Raw genomic sequence first — 26,102 nt, forward strand, 5'->3', positions numbered from 1 at the left:
ACGCAATGCTGGTGGTCATTACTTTGGCAGTCTGTCACTTGCAAATGGGAAGAAGGTGTCAGCTCTTCTGGAGGTGACACAGCAGATGTTACAGAAAGGGAATTCTCGTGCAAGAGTTACAAAGAGTTTCCAATGAAGAGTAGCCATAAATTTCAGTCATCTTTAAGGAGCAATTTTGGTCCTTCTGTTTAAGTAGCAAATGAGATTTTGTGGTTGTGATTTAAAGACCTCTTCGTGCCCTGTAGCACTTTGTCAGTATTTAGGGAATTGTTTGGAAGGGAATGTAATATTCAATATGTTATTTATGTTAGATTGGTTTTTTTCAGCATTTTTTGGTAAAAGAAAGCATTGCTAAGATAGTGATAAACTTTTAGATGCATATTGGCTTTGAGAACAGCATGAAATATTTTCTGTAGTCCCTATAATTTTGTAAACAGATTGACTTCAGTGAAATATTTGGGTTAGGAACTTCATTTCAATTTCCAAATGAATGCAGAACTTTGCTTTGCTTTTGAAAGTAACCCTAGCAAATTGCTTGGTAAACATGTAATTTTGCTTCAGTTACAAAATGCAAACCAGCTTAATTATGTTATTTTTTCAGACTGTCTTTCTTGGTGTTTTATGATATTGGAGTTGGTTCAGCTCTAATGATATCGGGGAGGGTCAAGGATAACCTGAATTTCCAAGACTCGTAACTTCTAGTGTAGACTTACTAGCTTCAGAGATGTAGTCTGTTTTAAATGCTAAAACAAAGTAAAAGACACTTGTGAGAATTAATTGAATCAAGGACTGTCATTTTAAATATGTGACTATTGAGTCAGATGAAAGAATTTACTTCAGTGACATTGGAGGGAGTGATATTTGAGCAATGATCCTCTTCTCATTTGCACCTAGTAGGGAACTGTCTGGTAATGAACGTGAGATCTCTTGTATCTTTCATAGTTCAGAGGAATTCTAGCAGAGGGATCTAACACTCAAGGGTATTGTGCAGGTTTGTGCTTTCTCTGCAGCACCTCTGGTCCAGCAGTCAATAATTAGGCTGTCACAAAAATGTTGCATTTACATTGTTTGATTCCTGGGTTTTCAGAAGGCTAAAAGGAAAGAGTCAGTGAGAAGGGGAAAAATATTTTTCTTGCTAGTTTTGAGTTTTTAAAAAAATTTAACTATGTACAGGTATTAACTATAATTAACTATGTACGGGTAAAGGCTATGTAAACATTAACAAAGAATGAATATGTTTTTAAACTAGTTTTATTTTATAAATAACCTAAATTAAACCATCATTAACTTCCCACTTATGTTACTATTTTGTATCCTGGACAGCTTTTTTAAGGGTATGTTTTGTGGCCTTCCGAGAAACTTTAATGGAATTATAGATGTACTGTGGGCAAGCAAAAAATAAATCATATAGTTTACAGGAGAAATGTGTAGTCTCACTTCATAAAATTTAAGATCTGCTTCTGTCTGTGCCACAAGTTGTCTTGTATAATCCTCTGTAAGATACTCTGCTCATCAATCAGTATTTCTCTCTCACATAAGGATCCTTTTGGGATGCTTTCTATTTTTCATAGGTGTTTATATACTGTGATTCTAAGTGCTGTAATGTATCCTGCAATTTAATAACTTGGAGTAAGTGTTTTGCAAATAAGATTCTGATACCTACTAAGTTGTTTGAGGAATTTCTTGTTACACTTTCTTTTGCTGTAATTTTGCAAGTGATTTTTACTCTTAACAAAAGAGAAAGTAAATAGCTTTCAAATTGACAGTGATGAAACAAACTGCTCCACAGGGAGCTTAGTGTCTTGATTGACAGTGAATAGAAACAAACAGGAAATTCTGATCTGGAGTATCAGGAACGAGAAGCAGCAAGTGCTGCATCCTCAGGCGGTGCTAACAAGCCCGTACTAAGGAAGGGGCTGGTCCTAGGGCACTGTACACTGTGCTGTCATTCTGTCTCTGGCAAATGTATAGGTGTGCTCTCATCAGACATATCCTATCAATATGTGAAGTGTGTTTTGTTCACAAGTATGTTTTCTGTACATGCATCTGTATTTTAACTGAAGCTCTGCATCCTGAAGAATCTTAAAATGTTTTATTTCAAAATAACATTTTGAATTACATTGCAATCAATATTAATGGAATTATCTCACTAATTGTGTTCTTGGTTTAAAACCCAGTTTGGAAAACAAACTACAACAAGGCAAAAATACTGCAAACCACCTGAGCCAGTTTTGTAAACTACACTTAGCAGTGTGCTCCATACCAAATCACAGATGGGATTGTTTTGTGACTTTCTGGATCCCATGGTTATAAGACCTTCTCTGTACTGTTTTTTGGTATCCACTAGTACTGAGAGTTTAGATGCTTCTAGTGTAGCACTTACTAATTATGATATTGCTGACATCTGTTTATTTGCAGAAGTGGAGAAATGTTTTCTTTCAAAATTAGATGGTGGAATTTTCAAAGAACACACTATTGCCCATCCGTACTTGTGTGAAAATATTTTGACATCTTTCATCCAGCCAACGAACAGTGATTTTTATGAGCCAATGTGAGTCACTTTAGTTCTGGAAAAAAACCCAGTAGTTTGGCTTGTGTTAATGAACAAAGCATCTGCCTTTCTATGCTGTAACAGTGAAAAGGCACAGTATGATCTTGTTTGGTATTGGAAGAAACAAGCAATCCCCAAGACACAGGTGTCTCCTGCCCTTCCAGTGCTTCCTCATCTAAATGCTGGTCAGGCCTGCCTGATGCAATGTATGTTGTGGTTGAGAGGTTGGTGTCTGGAATACCATGCCTAGAAAATGATCAGTTAAATGCAGTCATATCAATTTACAGGCAAATTGCCTGGTAATTGTTTTTCATAAGTTTCAAGTATCATTACTCAACAGAAATCATTGGCAGAATGGTATGGTTTTTTACATAATTCAGCATGATGGGCAGATCATTTTAATGTATTATTCTCTTGGAGGAGGTCATAGTTTCCTCACTGTGTCATGGACTTTAGTCAGGAAAGCTGAAGTTCAGAGTACCTATGGAATGTTTTCTGAGCCTCAGGTTGAAGAACCAAATGTGTTTGATTAAAATATAACCCAATTATTCCTGTATTATGCTGATCACCATGGTAACCTACATTCACTGTATTGTATTTTGTTTGAAGTAATTTAAAGTCACTTAGCTTGGAAGAAATAAGTGGTGTCAATTATCGATACATGAATGTAGCCTAATTATATTAATGTGAAACATTTTTGTAGGATGAATATTTCTTCGTGCACTGGGGTTTCATGTCATTGTCATAATTAGTGTCAGTCATTTATGCAAACTGGAATTCTGAAATGTTTCTGATTTTGGGTTTTGTTTGTTTTTCCTTCTGTGTTCCTCTTACACCGTGTGCTATATTCAGCATTTTTTAATTATTTCAGTTGCTTACTTTTGCTTGCAAATACAACTGCATTGTGTTTGAGAAGTACCAGATGCTTGTTAGGTTCTGTGGTAAAGCTCTTGTCACATACATACAGTTGTGTATCTACAGAATGTCACCTCTGTTACTTGTCTTTTATTTAGTTTCCTGAGGAAGCATTATTGATGTGATCTTGTAAAGAGTCTTGAAGTTGCTGGGAAAGTTTGCTTGATCCTGATTTTTAATGGCTTTTTGGTTATATACTTGATTAATCAAACTGTTGCTTATTTGTTTAATTAATTAAACGCAGTGATGTTTGAAGGCTCAAAAAGCAATGAAGTAAACAGTCTATAATTGACTGAAATGGGAATTCCGTTTGAAGAGCTGCTGGAGAATCAAGTTCACTATGTAATCTTAAAATGCAGAACACTTTTGTTCTTTATGTATGCAGCTCCTGTTCATTATGCTGAAATTGAGCTGAAAATTGTTTTCTTTTGCTGCCATTAATTTTAGTTTTTAAATTCAAAGCAAATTAAGTTGCTAACTTCAGCAGCTATTGAGATGACTTCCTAAATATGAGATAAACTCTGTCTCCAGCTATGTCTAACAAGTCTCATTTTGCTGGGTTGTTTCCAAATACCTGCAGTGAAAGCCAATGTGTTTGAAAAAGAATTGTCATTCTTGCTCCAAATAGTATAAACTGTCCATTCCCAACAGTAGGCAAATAACTCTCAAGCTTTACTGTTGAAATTTAAATGCCAGTTTTACCTCTTACACAAAAAATCACTTCACCAGCAGCATTCAGATCACCTAGTAGAGTTGGATAGCACAGAAGTTACAGATGGGAAGAGCTAATTACCTCATCTGGCACATTTGTTTTGGTTGGATTTTGTTTGTTATTTCTTTTTTTCTGGCAGTACAGGATTTTTCCTACAGTGTGTTTTCCTATCAGCTTTCCCTTATCTAAGTTATGAAACTGCAGCCAATTGCCTTGATAGTTTTCCATGTTTTGTCTTTTTTCTTGTTTTGATTTTTATCTAGCATTCATAGATCTAAATGATGTGCTAATCAACTGATATCTTAAACCTTGTTGGAAAGAGATTGAGTTCAGTATCTTAATACACACAGAGCTAAAACACAGGCAATTATCACATTATATTTGTTTTCATTCATAATTTCTGTGGAACAGTGTGATTTCATTTTGGTAGGAAAATGCCCAGATAAATACCATCTTGTTCAGTAAGTTAGCTTCTGTTGCATATTCTTATTCTAATCTGCTTACTTTGTGACAAGACTGAATATCTAGACTTGTACATTTGATCTTTTAAATCATCAGTGGAAGAAAGAGTATAAAAAGGAAGAAGTCAACTATTTTTTTCTTCTTGGTCCTAATCAACAGGTTTTTCAATCAACAGAAATGTGAGTTGCTTTTGATTTTTATTAGCAATGGTTCATTAGCCTAAAAAGAAACCTAGAGGCCCTGTTAACAGTTCTGATGTTGCCGTGAGGAAAAAGAAAAGGTTGTGGTAATAAATGGAGCACAGTTGCTCTGGAGAATAACTGCAGGGCATTGTGAGACTCTCCCACACAGAGTCATGCTGGGGTGATGTTTTCAGTGAATACGTACACCAATCCCCAAAATAATACAAATATTTTTATGCCTGAAACTCTCAAAGAACGCAAATGGTTTTACTTTGGTCAGTTGAAGTTGCACTTGAACTTTCAGATCTGTACTTTGTTTGACTATCTGTGAATGCTTACAAGGTGCCTAAGTGTGAGCTTGAACAGTGCCAATTTTAGTAGATTCATTTTGGTGCTCATGTCACCCTTAAGAGGTGACTTGTTCCTCTCAGCCTGGTTGTCATTAAATGAAGTGTATTTCCCAAACTGTTCCATGTTTACATGGAAAACAAAAAAAAACCAGAACTCAGTTAATTTCTCAGTTTCTCCAACTGAGGCTTGAAGAAATGCTTAGACTCCTGAATATGCTATGACTGAGGAGATCCTGAAAGAGTGTATTAAAGATAATGAGTACTCTTCCAGGGTTAAAGGGGAAGATGTGTATGGATGTCAGGATCATGCATTTGTAAGCAGAAACTCACTAAGCACTTGGACAGTGCTCCCAAGCAGGTGGTGTGATTCTTAGTGTTGCCCTTTGCAGGGCCAGGAGTTGGATTTAATAATCTTTGTGAGTCCTTTCTAGCTCTGTGAAATAATTTTTGTTGCTTTGCCATAATCCTTAGCATGTTCTATTTGGTGTCTGTTGCTCTGAATGAATACAACTACTATGAAATAATACAATTATGATCTTTTGAAATAAGAAAGAACTCCTTCTGTTTTCTCTTTGTATAATCTTTGTTGGAAAAGAGAATTGGGTTGCAGCTGAAGGATTTGCATTGGCAACTAGAGTGTGAACAAGTTGAATTTTAGCAAACAATGAAGTAAGATTCCTTTCAGATTATCCGGAGCAAGAGAATTGTAGCTTTTAACTGTTGACACAAAGTTTTTAATGACAGAAGACTAAAGTTTTATCTGAGGCTCTATCATACTGCTGGGTATGATAAATTGTACCAGACAGAATATTTGTTTAGAAACTGGAGGAGCATGACTGCTGTCATAGATGTACATGCAGTTACCTCAGTGTAACAGTACCTTACTGTTTTATTTTAAATTAACTATTGCTTCTGTTGTTGAAGCTCTTTTTCATGTATGTGTGTAGTGGTTTTGGTTTGTGTCAGCACAGTTTTATCCTTTCCTCCTTAGCAAAATAGGTTGTGACACCTTTTAGTAAACTGCCTGAACAGCACGATGTGGGTTGATTCTTGTGGTGTTCAGGTCTCCAAAGTCACTGAATTTGAACTGTAAAAGCAGCCTCAACTATCTAAGACTCTCTAATAGTCTCTGAAAACTTCAGAGTAGCTGGAAAATGAGTGATGTGTCTCCGCTATGTGCAGCACAAATGATGTTATGACAGTGTTCAGTTGTTTGAGTGAGTGCTCAGTGGAGCCTCAGAGGCATTGAGGGAAGAGCTCTGGGGGAGTGTGGTCAGCTGCAGGTAGCTGCTTCTGTCGTGCCTGTCTCCGTGAGGTGTCCTCACACTCTTTGTTACAGTGCCTTGAATTGGCAGCATGAGCGCCGAGAGCACCAGTCTAATTGGGAGGAGGAAGAAAGTCTCCAAACACTTTCATCTATGACAGTGTCTGTCAGGGAACATGAAAGACTATTCCTGTGGTACTTAATTAAGCCTTGGGTCTTTGTAACGAAAACAGCAAACAATTAATTAATGATTAAAATTAGCTGTGTGTCCTTTGTGTAGTGATTTATGTACATAATTAATGCTGTAGCATTTTAAGGTGTTAGCTGTCCTTTACAGGGCTGCATAATAAATGGTGGCTTCAGAGGGTGTTACTTAAAATTCAAATTAACATTTACTCAAAAAAATTCTCAGGACTAAGAGGATAACTAGAAGCAGAGTTAGCCCCCCCTGCCAATTTTCTGTGTATATGAAGAGACATTAGTCTTGCACAGGGACTATATTACTGTCCATACCTGCTCTAACTAGCTACACAGACTCTTGCTGGTTCTACAAAAATTATTTAAACTGCTTCTGTTCCAAGGCTGCCAGAATGAGTGATTAGACAGCCCTGTTGACCTACAGGTATGGATACTGATGGACTGTTGAAATCAGACTGTTGAAGTCCAGCATCCAGAGAGAGTGTGGAGTGTATTTCATACTTATTAAAACTTTTTGATCTACTAAAGCTTGGTTCTGTAAAGCCCTACAGCCTCAGCCAAGCAACGTGCACATCTGTGTTAAAAAGCTATGCCTTAGCCTTGCTTTTGCACATGATGGACAAAATAGGAGGCTGAAATTCAGAAAATGTGTGCACAGTGCATTTATCTACTCATGGGAGTTTTGCTGTATCAGTGACAGATTTAGGAAATAATAGTGGCCATTTTTTGTTGTGTCCAGCCTCTTCATCTGCACTCCAATTTTGTCTGAAGGAGGTTTTTTCAAGGTTCACTCAAAATTCACACCCAGTTTAACTGTGATACCTTGTACGCTTGACTACTTTTACAAATCCTTACGCTTAAAATAGTATTTCAAAACAGTTTGTTACTATGCAGAGGAATATACTTTTATGCTCCTGCAAATACAGTTTCAACTATGAGCATTGATTGGAAAATGAAGGTCTAAAGGAAAGCTGTGATTCAGTGGCTGTAAAATGCTTAAATTGAATATGTGAATTAAGGAAGAAGTAATTCAATGGCTATAAAGTGCTTGAAATACCAGAATTAAGGCCACCAGGAAAAGTTACTGTAGAAGTTGTCTTTGATAGAAATAGGTAATTTTAAATTATTTTATTTCTCACCCTACCTATGATTGTAGTCTAGCTACATTTGGGATAATGAGGAGTTAGATATAAATAATTCTGTAAAGAGGTGATAATTCATTTCATAAAAATTGATTTGTAAGTACAGGGAATTCCTTTATATAGAAATTACTATTAAAAGGCCAGAATAACATGGTAACCTGGGAGTTTCTGTTCTGGGTTAGAATTATGTCTGTTCTCATTCATTCTCCTCTCTTTACCTGTGAGACCTTAGCAACAGAGAAGAGAAACTCATCTTTTTGCAGAAAATATCTTACAGAACTTTATATATTTCTATTATAATATGGCAAATGCTTAAAACTTTTTTACTCAAAACCACCAAGAAAATAACAGCACAAAATGCCAAATTCATCTCTTGTATAACTTTCTGTACCCTGATAATATTCTTAAGCATTAGGGAAAATTAGTTCAGCTTGATTTTCTGATATATGGCAGAATGTGGAGAAATTGTATTTTATCCTTCTTCATCCTCATCTCCATGTCCCATCTAGCCCTTTCACCAAAATTATTTTTCCTGTGTATCTGATGCCAGTGCATTCCTAAATCTGTTGTTGAGACAGTTTTTGGTCCTGAACTTTCACCTTGGACACAAACAGTGTTTTGTAGACAGAATAATTCTGATAGTCTTTATTTGCTTGCTTGTCAGTAAATTTAATCTTTATCTGCATCTTATATAATTATTTTGAAATCTTATATGACACTAGTAATTTCAGCAGTAATTAGCAACCTGGTAAGAAGGTAATTACATCTTCAGAGACTGTGTTTTCACATGTTTAGCAGTCTGCCTAACAAGCCACACCAATGAAAACAAAAACCAAAAAAAAAATTTTATCTAGGCCAAGTACAGATTTACTCCTATCACTGTAAAATCAACACAAGGTACCAAGAATTTGAATGGTAATCCCTCTCTATCTAATACCTCATTAATGAAGGTTAATCAGATTCTTAAACAGCAAATCTTTCTACAAAGTGTATCTCTGCCATTGTTCCCATTAAATACCAGGGTCAGGCCCCTGCTTATTCCTTTGCATAAAACCTCCCTGTGGAGTATTTTACGGTGTAAGGTCTTCATGGTGCATGCACTCCCTGTATCAGGAAGGCAGTGGTCTGTATCTGAAGTCCATAAGAAATTTAGGCATTGAAAAGATTTGAAAAGCAGTTGACATTTAAGGTGTGATTGTGTTTTTTCTCATGGTGAACCAAAGTGCTTTTTGACATTAGCAGTAACTTTGCTGATCCAATACTCTGTCAGCGTGAGAATCTTAGTCAGAGGGTATGGCTCTAAGCCAGAACCTGGAACCTTCTTCCCTCCCAGAGCATCACTGCAGAGTGTGAAGGGGCCCATAATCCCTCTCAGTCCTCATTTTCTGGGGTTTCTGCTGGGATAAGTCCGGAGCAGTACAGCTCTGTACCAGGAATGTATCTGGTAGTGTTGAAATCCCTAAACTAGAGGGTTTTGGCCTTTTGTTTGTTTGGATTTTTTTTTTTTTTTTAAGTGTGAGTAAACTAACACCTTTGAGTCTCTCTGTGAGAACCTGAATAAATGCACTATTCTTAAAAAAGGAAAAAAAAAATACTCCGTTTCTGAGTAACAATGGTATGTACTTGGCATTAAACTCTTAAGAAACAAAACAAAAGGATTCTTTTTTCATGCCTTATATTGGCTAGCAAATCAGGCAGGGTGTAAAGGTTTGTCTGCCTTCCCTTTCATTGGCTCTGCAAGCCAAAACTCTTGTGTTGAGATTTCAAGGCAAGATGCTGGAGGCTGGAAGGCAGTACTAATACAGAAGTTTCTTGAGTCATAGTTGAGACATTTACTGTGAAGCCTATCAAGGGAACCCTTTTTCTTTCACATCAGTTCATAATTTCTTCAGTTTTATTTGTACTTGTTTAGAAGACAAACTTGTGATGTTTCATTGTCCTGTGAAAAAGTATAAAACCCCAAATGGTTACTTACCTTGCTTTCAGTGTTTTCAATACATTTCTCTATGCTAAATTTAAATTTGGGTTTGATGCATTAATTTAGAAATATTTCTTTATTCTCTTTATATTCATGGCAAGTTGGATATTCCACCAACCAGGAAGAGAGAGAGAGAGAGCTGCTGAGCACATCAGCTGTGTTCTGAACTTGACATAAGGTTTTCCTTTTGATACACTCTGTATACACATTCTCATTGCAGGTGGTTTTTTTTGGTGTGTGTGTTTGTTTTTGTTTTTTGTTTTTTGTTTTTTTTTTGGTTTTTTTTTTTTTTAATTTGGAGGCATAATGGGGTGATTTTAACATAAGCCTGTTTCTGAACAAATAATACCAAAGTAGAGATTGTATGAACTCGATTTCTTTCTGGTTTGTTAGCTCCTACTCTTCCAACAGTTCTCTTGCTCTCGACTGGAATACAAGCTGTTTCTCCTGTGCCCTTCAGAACTATGCCAACAGAAAAAACACAAAGGGTAGCATAAGTGTGACCCCCAGAACTGGTAGAAACTTCCTGCCCCATAGGTTTTAGCTGCTAACTTAGACACCAAGCTGTTAGCTCTGGCTGATAGAGCCAGAAATCCTGACTTCCACCGTCCTGAAAAGACACGTTTTGTTGGCTGCTTTTATTTAACTAATAAATAATTTAAATTAATTATCTGAGAAGGAAACTTTCACGTATCCCACGGTAAATGTGTCTTTGAGATCTCCATGATCAACCTTGATCCCACAGTTGTCCTGACTCCTCTCTAACTTAGTTTTCAGTCTTTAGCTACTTGTTACTTGAATTCCAAGGGACAGAGGAGGAGTGCTGGCCCTTCTGTCATTCCTGACCTTTCTTGTGGGTTGAGGAGGCTACATATATTCTGTGTGAAGCTGCAGTAAGCCCATGCCTTACTGTACAGCCTTTGCTTCCTGCTGTATCAATAGGAACCATGGCTATGTAAAGAAATCACTCCTTTCTTTCATGTTTTATGTTCTGACATCATTAATACTGACAGTACAGCTCTGGGAATCTATTGCTTGTTAGATTGAACAGCGTTTCTGCTGTCTCAGCATTGACAGGTTGCAAAATGTTTAATGTATTACTTCATATTATGAACACATTTCAGTAACAAATCCATTAGCAGGTCTAAAAACCAAACTGATGCTTGGAATTCAGAAGTAGAATCAATCTAAAACTTTAATTTACTGCTCTTTCTTAGCATTTTCATCTGTGGGTAGCAGTTCTGTACATAATCATTGCCATCCAGTGCTGGAACACTGGTACAGGGGCTGACAGGGAAATGTAGTCAAATGAAGCCCTGGTCATGTGTTTAATCCCGGGGGATTGCAGCTATCTCATAACAGTATTTTATGCTTTATGTTCTTAGAGTAGGCAGTACCTCTGACACCAAAGCCAGTAAAGAGATAGTGAATATATGAAGAAAAAGTAAAAGCACACAGTGAGAAATCTTTGCTGAGTAGATAATGTGTTGCCCGCTTTTTAGATCTAAATGGGCGTTTTAGCACATTTTATGCATGACTTCTCACATCAGAGTATGGGAATTACTCTTTCAAATGCAATAAAGATAATTTAGATAGCTAATTTCCCAGCTTTTTAATGCTGTTGAGTGTATAAAGCATCTAGCTAGTTCAAATGCTACTGGGAGATACAAATTAACGCTATAGGACAATTATAAGAGATGTTTTTAAGGAAGATGATGTGTTAAGAGTGTTTCCTTCACCTTATGAATCTCTATATTTTGAAAATTTTTGTGGATTAACTGCAGTAAGTAACATTTATATTTAAGATTTTGTCAGAAGTGAAGTTTTATTTTGATTAATACATATGATATTTAAAATATTGGATGACTTCCAAATAATTCTTGTTTTTAAATTTGAGGGCTTCTAGCAAATGTCAAGTGTTAATCTTAGGGCTGCTCTTAAATTCTAATCAGCTAAGAGCATAATTGTTCAGTAGAGAGTGAAGTAAATTACCTTCTTAAATGCAGTGGCTCAGAGAACTGGTGGGAAAGGAGGTTCCAGAATTGGTGGCCACGTGCTCCAAAATTCAGGGAAGCGCTCTGCATACTGAAGATCCCATTAGTCACCTTCCCTTTAAAGAGACAAGGGTAACATTTTATGCCCTGGTGTCTGGAGTATTCTTGAAGTTAGTGAGACTCCTTCCTGTGAGTGCCAAGATTTTAAATTACATTGTGCAGGGGATGGCTGTTGACATTTGGGTGAGAATGGAGCAGTGTCATTGAGTACTCTACATTTTAGAAACTTTGGGGTCAATTTTTTCTGATTCTCTATGTAGGTTACAACTTTTCTGGAGCCTGAACTTTTGTGCATGTGTTGTTTCTGTGTGCCACCCTTTAGGAGCCAGCTGCATAAATATGCAGTAGTGTTGTCCCTTGAAAAGAAGCAGTGAAGGCTGATGGATATAGCTGAGGTTTTGTAAGGCCACATCCCCTGATATGCAGGTAAAAGATCACTGCAGAATCACTGTGGATTAGGGAAAAAACATGGTTTGTCTTAATTTTTAGGTACCTCTAGAAATCTGGTCCATTTGCACGCTGCTAACTTTCAGCAGGATCTGTTGTACTTGACTGGTTCCTTGGATGCCTCTGGCGTGACATCTGAAGTAAAGATCGAAGATTTCTCAAGGGAAAGTGGAACGTGGGGCTGTGAATGTGTTGTCACTATTTAAATAGTCATTAGGCCAGATTTTGCTGGATTCACAGATGCCCAGCCAGTCTTCCATATTCATGAACACTCTTCATCTGCTTTGAAAAATGGTGCTATTTGAGAATTGAGCTTTTTGCGTCTAGTTAACCAGTTCACCTTGGATTCAGAAATTCTGAGGTTGGTGAATCCAGAGAAAGTTCCAGGTGAATTTGGCAATTTAATTTCTATCTTCAGCAGAGTGTTACTTAGTGTAAATCAGTAACGTGGATTTTTCTCCTATTTTCTGTACATCTTCTATTGGTTTAGAGCATAATGACTTTTTCTGTGGAATGGGTTTTTTCCTGCCAGCTCCTACAGAATTTCCCACTATACTCTTTCGTATTCATCAAATTTAGAGCCTAGTTTATCACCTGGTGGAGAGTAGAAGAAAAAGCATGTAGCTCTTTACTGTTGAGAGAGACGAGGCAAAAAGATTTAGTGCAGGTTCTAAATCATGCTTTAAATAAAGTATCATACTTCTCAAAAAAACATTTATAGTATTTCCTCTAGTAAAAACAACAGTATTAGTGACTGTGCCAGTGCTCAGCATTTGCAATTCCTGTGCTAATATTGTCAGTGTGCACTACTGCATTCAGTTTAAAAAGTGCAGCAAATCTACCTGACCACTAAATGGCACTATTTCCTTTTCAGAGCCAAAACCAAAGGAAAGGTGTTTAAATCAAAAGTTGAGGGATAATATGCAAATGCTGATTTTCTTATTATCTAGTCTCCAAATGGTTGTTTGTCACTAAAAGAAAGCTGACTTATTTGTTCATTCTTTGCTTTGCATTTGTTATGACTGGTAGAACCCAAAAAGCAGCTGATTAATTTCTAATGGCTTGGCTTTAGCTGCTGCATTTCTTCAAAGGTTTGTATGACTGCCTTCTGTGGAGAAGTTGACCCATAACGTGAAGAGAAGCAACTTAATTTCTTTGCAACTTAAATTTTTATTTGATTCATGTTGGGAATTTGAATTACTCTTCCTTGGTAATTTCTTTTTATGTTTAATGAGGTTAGAGCAAATCTAATACAGGCCTGGGTAGATACCACTGAATTCTGGTTATTCTGTTTGCAGCATCAGTCTGTGTGAATGGTGCATTGTTGTCCTGTGGTGGTCTGCTCTCAAATTTTTCAGACATTTTCATATGGGTGCCAGTTAACGGACATCTGCATGTTATTACCTATACAGAGGAAAATAATTTTTTGAAGAAATTTACCCCCTATAGTTTTATATCTCATTTTCTGATACGCGATCCTTCTTTCCCTCCATTGAGTTACGTGGGGCTGCAGTGTAAGTATCAATATCAGATTTGAAAATTAGGACTAGGGGGAAATGGCTTAGATAACTATCTTACAGAAAACAGCCTCCGAAATGCTTCTATATATGCTGATGCTATTTTGCTTGCCATGAATGGTATAATTAAAAGCACTGGCTTAAAGATCAGTACAACTGGAACATCTATGTCACACCCTTGAAGTGTGTCTTGGAACAGCCAACTTTTGTGACTCTTAACAGATGAAGTCCAGCCTTCCAAATAGCAAGGTGATTTTACCTTACCAAGTTGTGCTGTGCAACTTTAAAATATATACTTGACAAACACACATATTAGTTTTAATCTTGACTGAAATATTTCTGTAGACAGACGGTCACCAATTTTGTTTGGTGTGTGGGTTTCTGTCTCCTCAATAATTTAATTGCTTTTAATGCTCCAGTTTGACTTCTGCTTATCTAGGGAGGTCTGGAATTTTCACTCATACAGGATCACATACAGTGTAGTGTATCTTTCAGTCTTCTTTTTGAGAAGTTGAAATTGTAACTGAGTTGAGCCTGACTTCAGAGTCACTGGTTCCATGTTTGTATAGTCAGTGCTTATGCTGGACATTTTTGCAGTGGCAGCACACTGAGTTACTGGTTTGCTCTGAACCAGAACTGCATTTTAGAGGCATGGTGATAGTTTGTTGTTTCTTTCTCAGGCTGTAATCCTGCATTTGGCTCCATTTAAACAGTGTTTGTTATAATCGTATGGTTTAATGGCTCTTCAGAATTTCTGAGCTTGTCTCACATTCCTGTCATTTTGATCATTTTTGCCAAGCACAGTCTATTCCTATTTCAATTTATTTGTCTTTAAGGTAAAATATATTGCTCTCAAAACTTGGTTGGATTTCAAGCCTTAGTGTGAATTTGGGGTTTTTTTTAGAATAGTTAAAACTTTTAGAGAAAGTGTGAAAAGGCATCAGCATAATGATTGATTGTTTTATTGCTTTTCAGAAAGATGCATATATGTTACTTGGCATATGCTTTATCTGCAGCATAGATGTATGGCTACAAGTCTGTACTTCTGAAAATCAATTGGAAAAATTATGCTGTTATTTTGACCATTAATTGGAAGAATTCCTCAGATCACTTACAAACCTGACACTGCAGTGACCTGTACTCTTTAAAGTTTTGCATCAGGACTGTAATATTGAACTTTTGGAAGAACCACAGGATGTGCCTGTGCCACATGTCAGATCAGATGATCCCAGTAGTTTCATTTGGCGTTGAAATCTAGTAAATCATATGTAGTAAGTACAAAGAATAGCAAAATCTGCAAGCTGTGCAAATGGGCAGACTTTAAAACTGCAGGTACATAAAATACTTCTCTTTTTCAGTTTTCTTTGTGGCATGGTACGCTTTGTATCATTCACCAAAACTGTCACTAAACTTTCTTGTCACCTAACCAACTTGTGACCATGATTTCCCTGGTATTGCATGAAAAGCTGTGTGAACAGCCTAGGAAGTTGCTGTGCTGATTATCTTCTGGAGTCCATCTTCTGCTTGCTGTCACAATGCACCTGTGGAGAGCTTTCCTTGGGCAGCCCTTTGAACATCCAGGTGTTCTTCCTTCACACCCAGGTTTAGTGGGTGCCTGCCATAGGTGCCCACAGGAGGAAGGTGGTGTGTGTTCTGTCTTATCCCATCCTTTAACTTGCTCTTCCTTAAAGCCTCTCCATTTCGCTTCTTGGTTCAGAGGTGTGTCACTAGGTGCTCCTGCTCCCTTTGCTGTGGGAGTACTGAGTGGTAAGGCTGTGGGTGATGCCCTACCCACTTTCCTCATTTCTCCCCTGCTTTGTGCTTACACTGGAGCAGTCAGCTGGAGCAGTAGCCAGCTGCTTGCTTATGTGTGCTGGTTTCCAGGCTTGTTAAATGACTGCAGAGACACTTGGGCTGAATTTGCTTTTCCTGTATGAGTGTATTACCTTAAAGAGAGCAAAGATATAAAAGAAATGGCTTGCATTTTATAATAAATGTGAAAAATAACTTTCCTGAGAAAAGAGTGAGATCTTCCTTGTTACAGATCCTGTATTTGTTTCAATATCTGGTGTACTTTTTAAATATTTGGTATGTGTGTGACTTCTGTCAAGGCAGGAATGAGTCTGGAATGGCTATGACTGATGTGCTGCTGTAGGGACTGATCACTGAGTTGCTTGTCACTGGGGTTCACAAAAGCTGTCATTCTGCTGCTGAAAAGATGTACAGCTCTACTAGCAGCTATACCTGGTGCTCCTGCTAGTGACTGCCAGCATGCCCATAATAGAAAGCCAAATAACCTCATATTCCTCCTGTAATTTTCCTGGTGAGCTTTTAGAATCTGCAGTGAAGCCTGGTGTTGTGATTTTATTTAATAATATCTCTTGGGAAACTGTACTTTTGGAGGTTTATCTGTCTATTAATTACTAAAGTAAATTTCTTGTGACTACAGTCATTCATTACAAACCACAATAAATTAATCTTGCTTGCCTGTCAGCTAGGCCAAGAATAATAGTTGAAGCCAGGAGACCATGCTCCTGAAAACACTTGCTGTTGAGTTTTGACAGTTTTACTTGCAGTGAGTGACAGTCAAGGATATTGTTGTTAGAGTAGTCATTCCTTCAGGGGATTGTATTATGCCTACAGGAATGCCCTGCAGGCCTTTTTATATTCCTTCTTTTAAGATGCCAGTGTCACAGTCACTCCTTTTTCTCTCCTTTTCTTGAAGGCATCACACAACATAAATAGAAACCCAAATGTGATCAAAAGCAGAGCTAAAACTATTATTCTTCTCTTAGCTGAAAATGGAACTTTGAGGCAGACGGCTCTTGCAAGTGGTGGCATCCCTGTTGGGATTTCCTCCATGTCCTGTAGGAAGAGAGACAAAGGTTTCCCAGTTTCTGGTACCTTATGGCTATAACCAGGGCATGGCTTCATGCTTGCACCTGAAACTGGCACTTTCAGTACTACATTTTCCATTCTTACTGGAAAAATGGAGGTGTGGGCTGTTCTGTTTCCTTCCATCACCCAGGACCTGTGGTGTTTTTCTTTCTTACTACCCAGTGAGGCAGCCTTGCCAAGAAGGGGAGGTCTGGGTGAGCCTCATTTCCCCCTGAACCAAGCTGCAGCTCTCTTCTATGGTAAATTAATTTAATGAATTTAGTCAGTTGTCTTCAAAGCCTCTTTGGGAATAAATGGATGCACTTGTTTGGCCCAAATGGTGATTAGCACCACGCATCCTGGACCAAATGACTAAGCCTCTTAATTCTAATAGATATTCATACTGTTCAGTTATGAGACTTCCTGGAATTTGGCACAATTAGATATGATTGGTGGGATTCAGATCATTAGTCTTTCATTATAACCTTTCCCTCACACAGTTTATGCACACAGTTCTTACTCATGCTTGTGTCACAAAACAAGTCATAGACTAGAGGGCTAAAAATACAAGCCTGTGACATCATCCTGACTGATAGTGTTGCCAAAAGCTAATGAAAGTTAGCCATCATTTTTAAAGTTCTATTATTAACACTAAACCAGTGCTTTTTGACATAGAGAAGCAATACCTACCTACTGGCTACAGAGTATGCCTTTTTTTTTAAAAGGCTGATTTTTCAATTCCCGTGTTGGCTGCTTGGAACAATATTTGCTTTAAGTAGTTCACTGTGAATAAAAAAGTATCTCAGAAGCAGCCTCAAGCACTAATAGATATACTTAGAGTGTTTTAAGTGTACAGTAGTTACAGCTGAAAAAATGAACCCACTTAATTTTCTGTAAATGCAGTTGCAGTTTCTCCTGGCCTTGCTACAGTGAGCCATCATTGCAGGAACTGCAACAAGGAATAGCTGGCTGTGGAGATGTCAGCAGGGTAATCAGAGCTAAGAAACAGATTTTAAGCAGGAACAAAAGCAGATAATGCAGCCTGTAAAAGAAATGGCTGGCTGAGTATCCAGAAGTCTGTAAAATCCAAAGAGGGAGGTGAAGGGGGAATTGTGCATTGTCTTCTCAAAGACTAAAACTGGGGGATGAAACAAGCTGGTGGCAAGTTTAAAGTGGACTGATAGGAATATTTCTTCACATGACCTATATTCAGCTTTGGAAGTCTACAGGATATTGTGGATGCTACAAGTTCACACAAGAACATAAGTAGCAGAAAGAATTCATAAAATCCCTGAGGGATTAGTAAATATAGGCACAACCACATTGTAGAAAAAAGTCTGCAAGCCACTGTAAGCTGGGGGAGGCTGCTTGAAAAGACTGATCTGGAGTTAAGGTGCTACCCTGTGGCATCTTTCTGCCTCAGGAAAAAACTGCAGTCATTCTCTCAGTACAGCAGAGTTAACAGAAGGTATGCAAGAAGTGGGTCATCAGTTTTGTCATTACCTATGTGGTTATTATAGGAATTGGTGTTTCTATGTCTTACCATGTCCGCAGGGTTGGTCCTTAGGTGATCAGGCATACCCTTTCTTTACCCTTTCTTTCAGCATTCCACTATGCATGAACACTGAAAAACTACAGTTTAATTTCGTATGCATGGAGTAAAAGTCACCAGACCCAAATTTCACTTGTGGCTCTTACTGTATTGTCACAGTGGCTTGTGACAGCAATAAAACTTAGTATACAAAAGCAAGGGTGCAGATAATCACTGAAGAACTGCTGGGGTGTGAGAGGAATTCCCTGGCTCCTGCTTAATGCTGCATTTTGTACCCTTCATGTTTGTGTGCCAGTGTGGATAGCACAAAGCAGATATGCATGTGCAGCCTTTGTATAAAAGAGCCATGAAACATAAGAACCTGATAGAAAGTAATTCATTTGCCCATAATGGGCCTCTAATTGTTGCTATTACAAAATTTCTGATTGTGACTATGTTGTGTTTAAGAACCAGGCCTGTGGTTTTATTGCAAAATTATTACAGCAAACCCTTTGGGGACTGTGAGCATATACACTCATTCTCTTAAGTATTCACTTGGCCAATGTTGTGAAATGTAGCTGTTTCTAGGGAACAAGAGGCCCTAGAATAACTGCTGAACTAATAAAAAATAGAGGTCCATTTAGTTTCCTTTTTTCTCCAAAGACCATCATCATATCCAGGATAAAGCAGCAGAAAAATTAGGCTTTTTGATTATTATTTTTTAATATTGAGGGTTTTTTTTTAATATAAGTAGATGGGCAAAAATAGCTTTCACATAAAGTACTTTGACCTTTTGTGTTGCTTTAGAGAGACTGAAAATCTTCTTGGGCTTTAGGGTTTAATAATAAAGTAGTAAAAGACTTGTGTTTCTGGGGCTGAGAAAGAGGGTATGGAACTGAATTCATACACTTGGTTTTGCTGAAGTGTTTCATGCAGGTGATGTTTGGGGTTGATGGAGAGACAAGTCAGAATGCTGGTTCTTTTCTGAGTCCTCTGAGTGGCTCAGGGCTATCAGAAGCCTTATGTGTGCAGTCAGGAGGGGATTAACATGGTGGTTAGTCACAGTTCTTCCAGGACATGCCAGAATTAATAGACTGGATTTCAAGATCCTCTCTTATATGCTGTTTCTAATGTCAGCAGCTTTCCTGGCAAAATGAGTTGCATGTTGTAATTTTTTTTTTTTCCTCAGCTCTTCACTTGTTCTAATATACTAAAGGAATCTACAGTGTATCCACTGTTCCTTTTTGGTTGTTTGGTGTCTTCCTGGTTTGGGTTTAATTTGTTAGTTTGTTTTAGCAAAACTCTGTTTTAAGTGTAACAATTCTTTGTCCTAAATTGCCCTCGTCTGAAGAACCTTTATAGGGGTTACATATTTTGCAGCTCTTCCTTGTCCTCTGCTCAGAGCACCTCAGAGAGTGACTAATTTCTTGATCCTTTTCCTGGCACAGAGGTATTTAGGAAACCATGTGCCAAAATATTCCCAGTGCCTGCAATGAGAATTGGTGTTCCAGAGTTATTAAAATATAACATCTGGGCATTGGTATGAAAAGGGATGTGGGATTGAATACTTGGGATCCAGATGTTGCTCCTTCATGCTCTAGTCCCCTGTTGCCTACAGTGGCAGCTGCCTGATCTTTCAGGGTAAAGCAATTAGTGCCTTCCATGCTCCTGGCTGCTTGCCTAGTTTTTTACCAAAGCAGAAGGATTTTTGGTATAAAGCAGCATCTATTTCAGATTTGGTTTGTCTCTTGAATGATGGGAGCTGATAACTTTAAACTTCATAGGTACAAATGTAAGTACTTTGGATTGTCAGGATAAATGCCCAGCTTTCTGAAATCCAGAAATAGTTCACAATTGTTTTGTCCCTCTGTCGTGATTCCCTTTTGCTTCATTGCACACTGCATATGAACATTTCCCTTTTGTTTTCTCTAAGCAGGTAGTACTTGCTGCTAATTTCATCTTGCATCTTGTGTCAAGGGAGACTTTTTTTTGATAGCAAGCAGTGATAACCAGATTTTCTTTCTCGTCAATTAAAATAAAAAAAAGGCGGGGGGGTAAAGTGTGTACAATTAAGTGTTTGAAATAGGTGATGTAAATGACATCCCTGGAGCTTAAAAATCTTTTTATTCTCTGGAGAAACACATTCTATTCAGTAGCTGTTGAAGGCTTCCTACTGTCTTACTATTTAGGGAATTAAATTTTTTTCACTGGTTGGTTCAAAGTAGAAGAAAAATATTTAATTAGTCATTCTCATTGTTCTTGAAAGAAACAGCAAAGAAAAAAGAAAACTAATGTTTTTCTTCTCCTGATGTAAAGATCTGTTTTGATAGTGAATGATGCTCAGGGACTGCCTAAACCAGCTAGGGTAAATTCAAGCCATACTCCTAGTGATAAATATATGGGGTACTTTTAAAACACTTGGTGACAGAGGAAAACAAGCTGCATGCATCATTAAGCTGAGGGATCTGGGGAGAAACTGCAGCTTCAAAAGTAGTGCAGATCTTTTATAATAGTAATCTATGAAGTTAAAACTGTTTGTTTTCCCTTTCTCCTTTACATGACTTGTAATTTGTAGGTAGTGTCTGTTGTTTCACTAAGAAATATATGTTTCTTTGATGACAACATATAGATGTTATTCTGGTTGTGTTATTTCGCTACAGTTATTAGCTTGTTCATGTAATGGTTGAATTGTGAATAAAGGACTGAAAAATACTTTCTCACTTCCATGCAAATGGCTTTTTTTTTTTTTTTTTCTGAAGGTACCCACTGTGTAACACATTCTGATATACTAGATGTTTGTTTCTTAAAGCAACTGCGACAGGTAATATAAAATTGGCTGATTTTTCCCCTTGTTGTTGATAACTTGTGCAGTTTTTTTTCCACCATTATGCATGTATGCATCAGGAATAATGTAGTAGGCTGAGACAGCTGATTACATGGATGGCTTTGCTCAACACTATATCAGATGACTGAAAATTCTGCTTTCCTTAGCAATTCATGACAAGGCTAAAAATTTTGAAGTTCTTGCTGGATGTTAAGGGGCAAGTTTGACACGAGAGGATTTATGATTAAAAGGAGTGATCCCTTAGAGTAATTGCTTTTCTGATATTTGTGATATTTTGAGGATCGAACAGATTTAGATTCATGATGAGTACAGCATGTAGACATCATGAATGGTCTTTTTTGGGATTTTGTGGATTAAAAAATGAAGTTGTAGAAATGATGCTACACTTAAGAGTGGAGTTTTAAATGTAAAATGCAAACCATCTTAAAACAAAGCCTATCCCCATCTGTGTTGAAGTTGAGAGTCTGCATTCAAGCACGTTCTCATTATTTTAATGCAAGTTATGAACAGATAGTAAGAGCACACACTCCAGTAGGTGAAAATTACTTGCTGCTGTGCTACCTCTATTTCATGACATTTTAGTTAATTATACTGTCTCATAATGACTTATGACTGTGCAGAGAGTTGAGATAAAAAGGAGGAATTGTAGTGATTTTCAAAAGCGAGACCAAAGGGTGTTGCTGTCTAGAATGGGGAAATGGATAATATGTTCCATGAGCTCCAATCACTGCATGACCACTGGGTTTGTCTTCAGCTGTAAATTAGGGGATTATACAACTCCTGTATAGCATTAATTATTAAACAAAAACAATTTCACAGTTTTATTCATTCATGAAATTTCTGTAAAGAGTGGGAGACTTGCAGTATCTTCTTTGTTTCTCTTGATTCCCTCTTTTATCTTTCTTTGTAACTGCTCTGATGGACGCTGCCTGATCTAGGGCAAACACTTCCCTGTGATGCTTGTCACCAACCTTTTACAAGTTCTGAAGTAATAACTTGATATTCTAGAAGTAAGACAGGTCTTCTGAAGAAAAGTACATATTTGCTTAATCCTTTATGCTCCCTGTTTTATCAGTGTTTCTGGTTAAAATTCAGATACTGAATGTCAGTGATGCATCATGAAACGCCTTTTTTTTTGCAATTCTTTGACTGTAAATAAAGAGAAAAAGGGACATAAGTATTCTTATTTGCACATACTCAGTCACTGGTTGTAATGAGAAAATACTGTTTTGTAAATTACTTGATGCCTACTGAGTAGAATTGTGCTTGTAGATTGTCTGCTGGTAGTACATAATATAGTAGGATGTAAAATCACCTAAAATTCCATTTTTTCTTATGTTGTCTCTTTAGTTCAATGTACTTTGCATTGGTTTAATCTTAAACTCTTGTGCATCAAGCTGTAACAAAAATCCTGCTTGCATGCCTGCAGTTAATATAGCAAGTTCTCTTCATGTATGACCATCTTTTGGAGATGTCTGTCTGTGATAGTGACAAAGTACTGAGTAATGCTGGCTCCAAAGAACAAAGGAAGGTTAGACTTCAATACTGGGCATCTTGGGTGGCTTAGTCACTTACCACAGTGCACATTAATATTTAAAGCACAAGCATAAGCAGTGCTGGACAACATCAGATGAATTGAATGCAATTACAAGCACTCCCTGAAAGATTTCATTCCTGACAGAGCTGCCTGTACTCCAGCCATTTTTGCTGCTTGCTGAATGACTCAGAACTGCTCAGAAAGCAAAAAACCACTTTTGTAGAGATATCCAGCCCTGACCTGACCTGTTCCTGTTAGTGTTTCAGGGTGTTTGTGGAGCACCAGTGTGTCTTGTTGGTGTGTGCTGAGTTTGGGCTGAAGGCAGTTCGTGCCCTTGGGGTAAAATGGCACAACTCACTGTTCTTGACCCAGTCAGGTCAATATGGGTGAAGTTTTACTTCAGTTTTGCTTCTTTTGGAAGGGCACCATAGGCTATGCCAAAGGTATGTTGTCCATGGCAATAAGGAGGCACAGGATTGTGGAGAATAGAATAGTAAGAAATGAATGTCACAGTTCAGTGTTCCCAGCTGTGCCAGTCTTGAATAAATGTATGTACTTGTGCAATGTGTTCTTTCTGCTTTTGAATTGCTGAAAATTTGCCACGGTCATTCTGCTTTTGTCTATAAAGTTTATTAATTTGTTTTATTTTATTGGATCTGTGGGCATGTATTCACTCTGTTAAATACTTCTGTATGCTATAAAATACTGTGTTTCTTTGTTTAAATATAAGCTACCATATTTCTTCTTGCTTATATGTAATACATTAAAGAACCAAATGTAAGATAAGAAGCTGAAATGCTTTGTTCAATGAAACTAATTCTTAATTTCACCTTCAATTTTTTCAGAAAGGTATACCTTGGCAGCAAAGGAAATCTATAGCTTCAAAATCAGTAGGAGTGGTCATTGCTAAAAGTTAAATTGCTAGTGATGCTTATTTAAGAATGTTTATGACTTGTAGCATATATAATTGTTCAGAGGTCAGAAACTTTGGGATATTAATTTATTAGTGCTAATTGAGCCAAATGCCCAGCTCTAATGTGTGATCATTCTTCTAGCTCTAAATACTAAGTTGTCACATTTAGCACAGTAATACAGATCTAATTTTTATTAAAAGAAAACATGAGTCAATATATCACATATCACTTCTAGACCACTTGGATATGACCTTTTTGGAGTAAAGTGAGTCATAACAGTTAAAGGTGGAAAATAAATTACTAATTAGATTTTCTTAAATCTACTTTTCTTGAAAAGTCTGAAATGTTTGAAGGTGGGAGGTTTGCCTGGAAACTACCCATTATTTTCACCCTTCTTTTCAGTCTGTGATGATAAGAACTAGATAGTGAATCATACTCTGATGTCATTTATGAAATATGAGTCCTTTTAGGACTCAGACACACCAATAAGCGTGAGCGTATTGACAGCAGATCTTGTGCTAGGTAAAACTTAGTGAGTGAATGATAGTCAATGGCAGAAAAGTTCAAAGTAAGCATGTTAGGAAATGTGAAAAACAATGGCATTTTCATTGCATGTGACCACAGTGAAGCCTGATTAGTTATTTGAATTTGCGTTTATTACAGTATGAAATTATTTTTTTCTTTTATTTTTTTCCCTTTCAAGTGCAAACTGAGTTCCCTGTTTAACACTGATACTTTTTATCTTTGCAGTGTGCCGGGAAGACTCATACCAGTCAATAGTGTCATGTGCTGCTGTAGTGCTCACCCCTGTAGAGGCGACAGTGGATACAAGGAAAAAAGAACAGATGATAATGCCTGATGTGTCCAAACAGTGAGTTATTCAAATACCACGATCTTTTACAAGTGCAATTAAAACACCAGGCCAGACTCCTTCTCATGGAAATGCATATACACTCTCCTTTCTCTCTCATCAGGGCTTTCATAGGTGTTTCTAAAAGTAGAAACTGGCCTGAGGCTAAGCTGCTGCTCTTGTTCGTTAGCCTACATTTTTTCCTAAAACTTTTGGTAATGACATATATAGAGGGAATGGCCCTTTATGTGTGGTCTTTTTAACAGGTTTGATAAGGTGATTCTTTTTGTTTAAATAGTCCTTTCATTCTTGCAAGTATTTGATTTTTATAAAGAAGTTGAATCCTAAATGCGCAGCTCAGCTGATGTATTTCAGTATTTTCCAGTGATCATTTTACCTCTGTGATACAAGATGGAATGGCGTCTTCATAAGTGTGGTAGTGTGTTCTTCCAGGGAAATTCTGTTTACTTCATTACAATGTATTTTGATATCTTGGATTAGATGAAAATCATAACCACAGAGTGCGCAGTAACATTTGCCTTGCAATACCAGGCAGGATGCTTATTTCTTAATGATTGAATCCTTGGAGAATAAAAGTAATTTTGTTTTCATGAAAAGAAAGAGAACACAATTGTAATGTTACAAATTTGAGGTCTGTGTCTTTTAAAGTGTGGAAGGCATTAAAAAATGTGGCTATGGATAGCATCATTCTTGTATTTACCATTCATATTTAATTTCCTGCTTCTCTTGGTATGTACAAGTTTAGCTTTAAAATTGTCTGTAGAGTCCTGGCTTGTGTGCCTATTACTGTAAGAAAATTAAAACATCTCCTCACATGCCCAAAATCCCTGAAACATCCAAAACACCACTGGTGGATTAGAGTAGATTAGATGGGTTATGATCTTGCTACAGATCTATGACTTAAGTCTATCTGCCTGTGGTATCTTTTTCAGTGTGGTGATAAATCCATTTCATCTAGACTACCTCTACTTTAAATTTAACACAGTATGTTACCTGTTGTCTAGGCATTACTGCAGTGTTTGAAATGCTATGAGCATCTAATTGTTGTAGTGCTTCTGTTGTGTGGCTCTCTGAATACCAAGAGGTTGGAAAGGCAATGGGCTGTAAAATATTGTGCTGAAATCCAGAATAATTATTCAGATTAGTTCAAAGCAACATAGAACATTTTTTCTCATCTTCACTAAAAGGGAAACCTGCACTGTTATTTGATCGGCTTTTCATCTACTATGATGAGATTCAGCATTTAATAATCTCTTATAAATTCAAAGTAGGAAACTCTGATATCTGTTTAGCATGTGCTGAATGAAGCCACCTCCCAGATTTTGGCATGTTTGGATTTTTATTTTTTTTACCAACCTCATTCTTGTTATATTCTAAGAACACAGACATAACTTTTCCTAAGCACTCAGAGGTCTCAGAAACATGCTCTTACCTCTGCTACTCTTCTGATAGCCAGGTTTAAAAATGCAACCTGCGGCTCTGAAATTCTTTCAAAGAGAAAGAAGATTGTGCTTAAACAGATTAAACATATTTGAACTTCTCTGTATGAAACTATCAGTGTATAAGTGTCTTTAAGCCAACATTTCTGACAAGTATATTTGAAATTAAACAGAACCATCTTGCTGGAAAAAGTTTGCAACTGGAATTCGGAAAATTTTGTAGAAACCTTGAAAGTAATTATAGGGAGGTGAAAGTGTGCAGCTTCAAGAAAGTCTCCAGCATTATAAATGAAACATCAGCATACTGATCTTGCAT

At 37.3% G+C, this 26,102-nt stretch overlaps 1 protein-coding gene across 6 annotated transcripts in view; it reads left to right on the plus strand.

The window, feature by feature from the left end:
• CCSER1 (coiled-coil serine rich protein 1) overlaps positions 1 to 26,102 on the plus strand; it is a 592,978-nt gene that overhangs the window by 128,598 nt on the left and 438,278 nt on the right. For all 6 annotated transcript variants that reach the window (XM_056489913.1, XM_056489914.1, XM_056489912.1 and 3 more), the window contains exon 5: positions 24,227 to 24,347. In XM_056489913.1, coding sequence (XP_056345888.1) covers positions 24,227 to 24,347 — 121 coding nt within the window. The remainder of the gene's footprint in view (positions 1 to 24,226; positions 24,348 to 26,102) is intronic.

Source organism: Oenanthe melanoleuca, chromosome 4 (genome assembly GCF_029582105.1).
Source record: "Oenanthe melanoleuca isolate GR-GAL-2019-014 chromosome 4, OMel1.0, whole genome shotgun sequence".
Classification (NCBI taxonomy): domain Eukaryota; kingdom Metazoa; phylum Chordata; class Aves; order Passeriformes; family Muscicapidae; genus Oenanthe; species Oenanthe melanoleuca.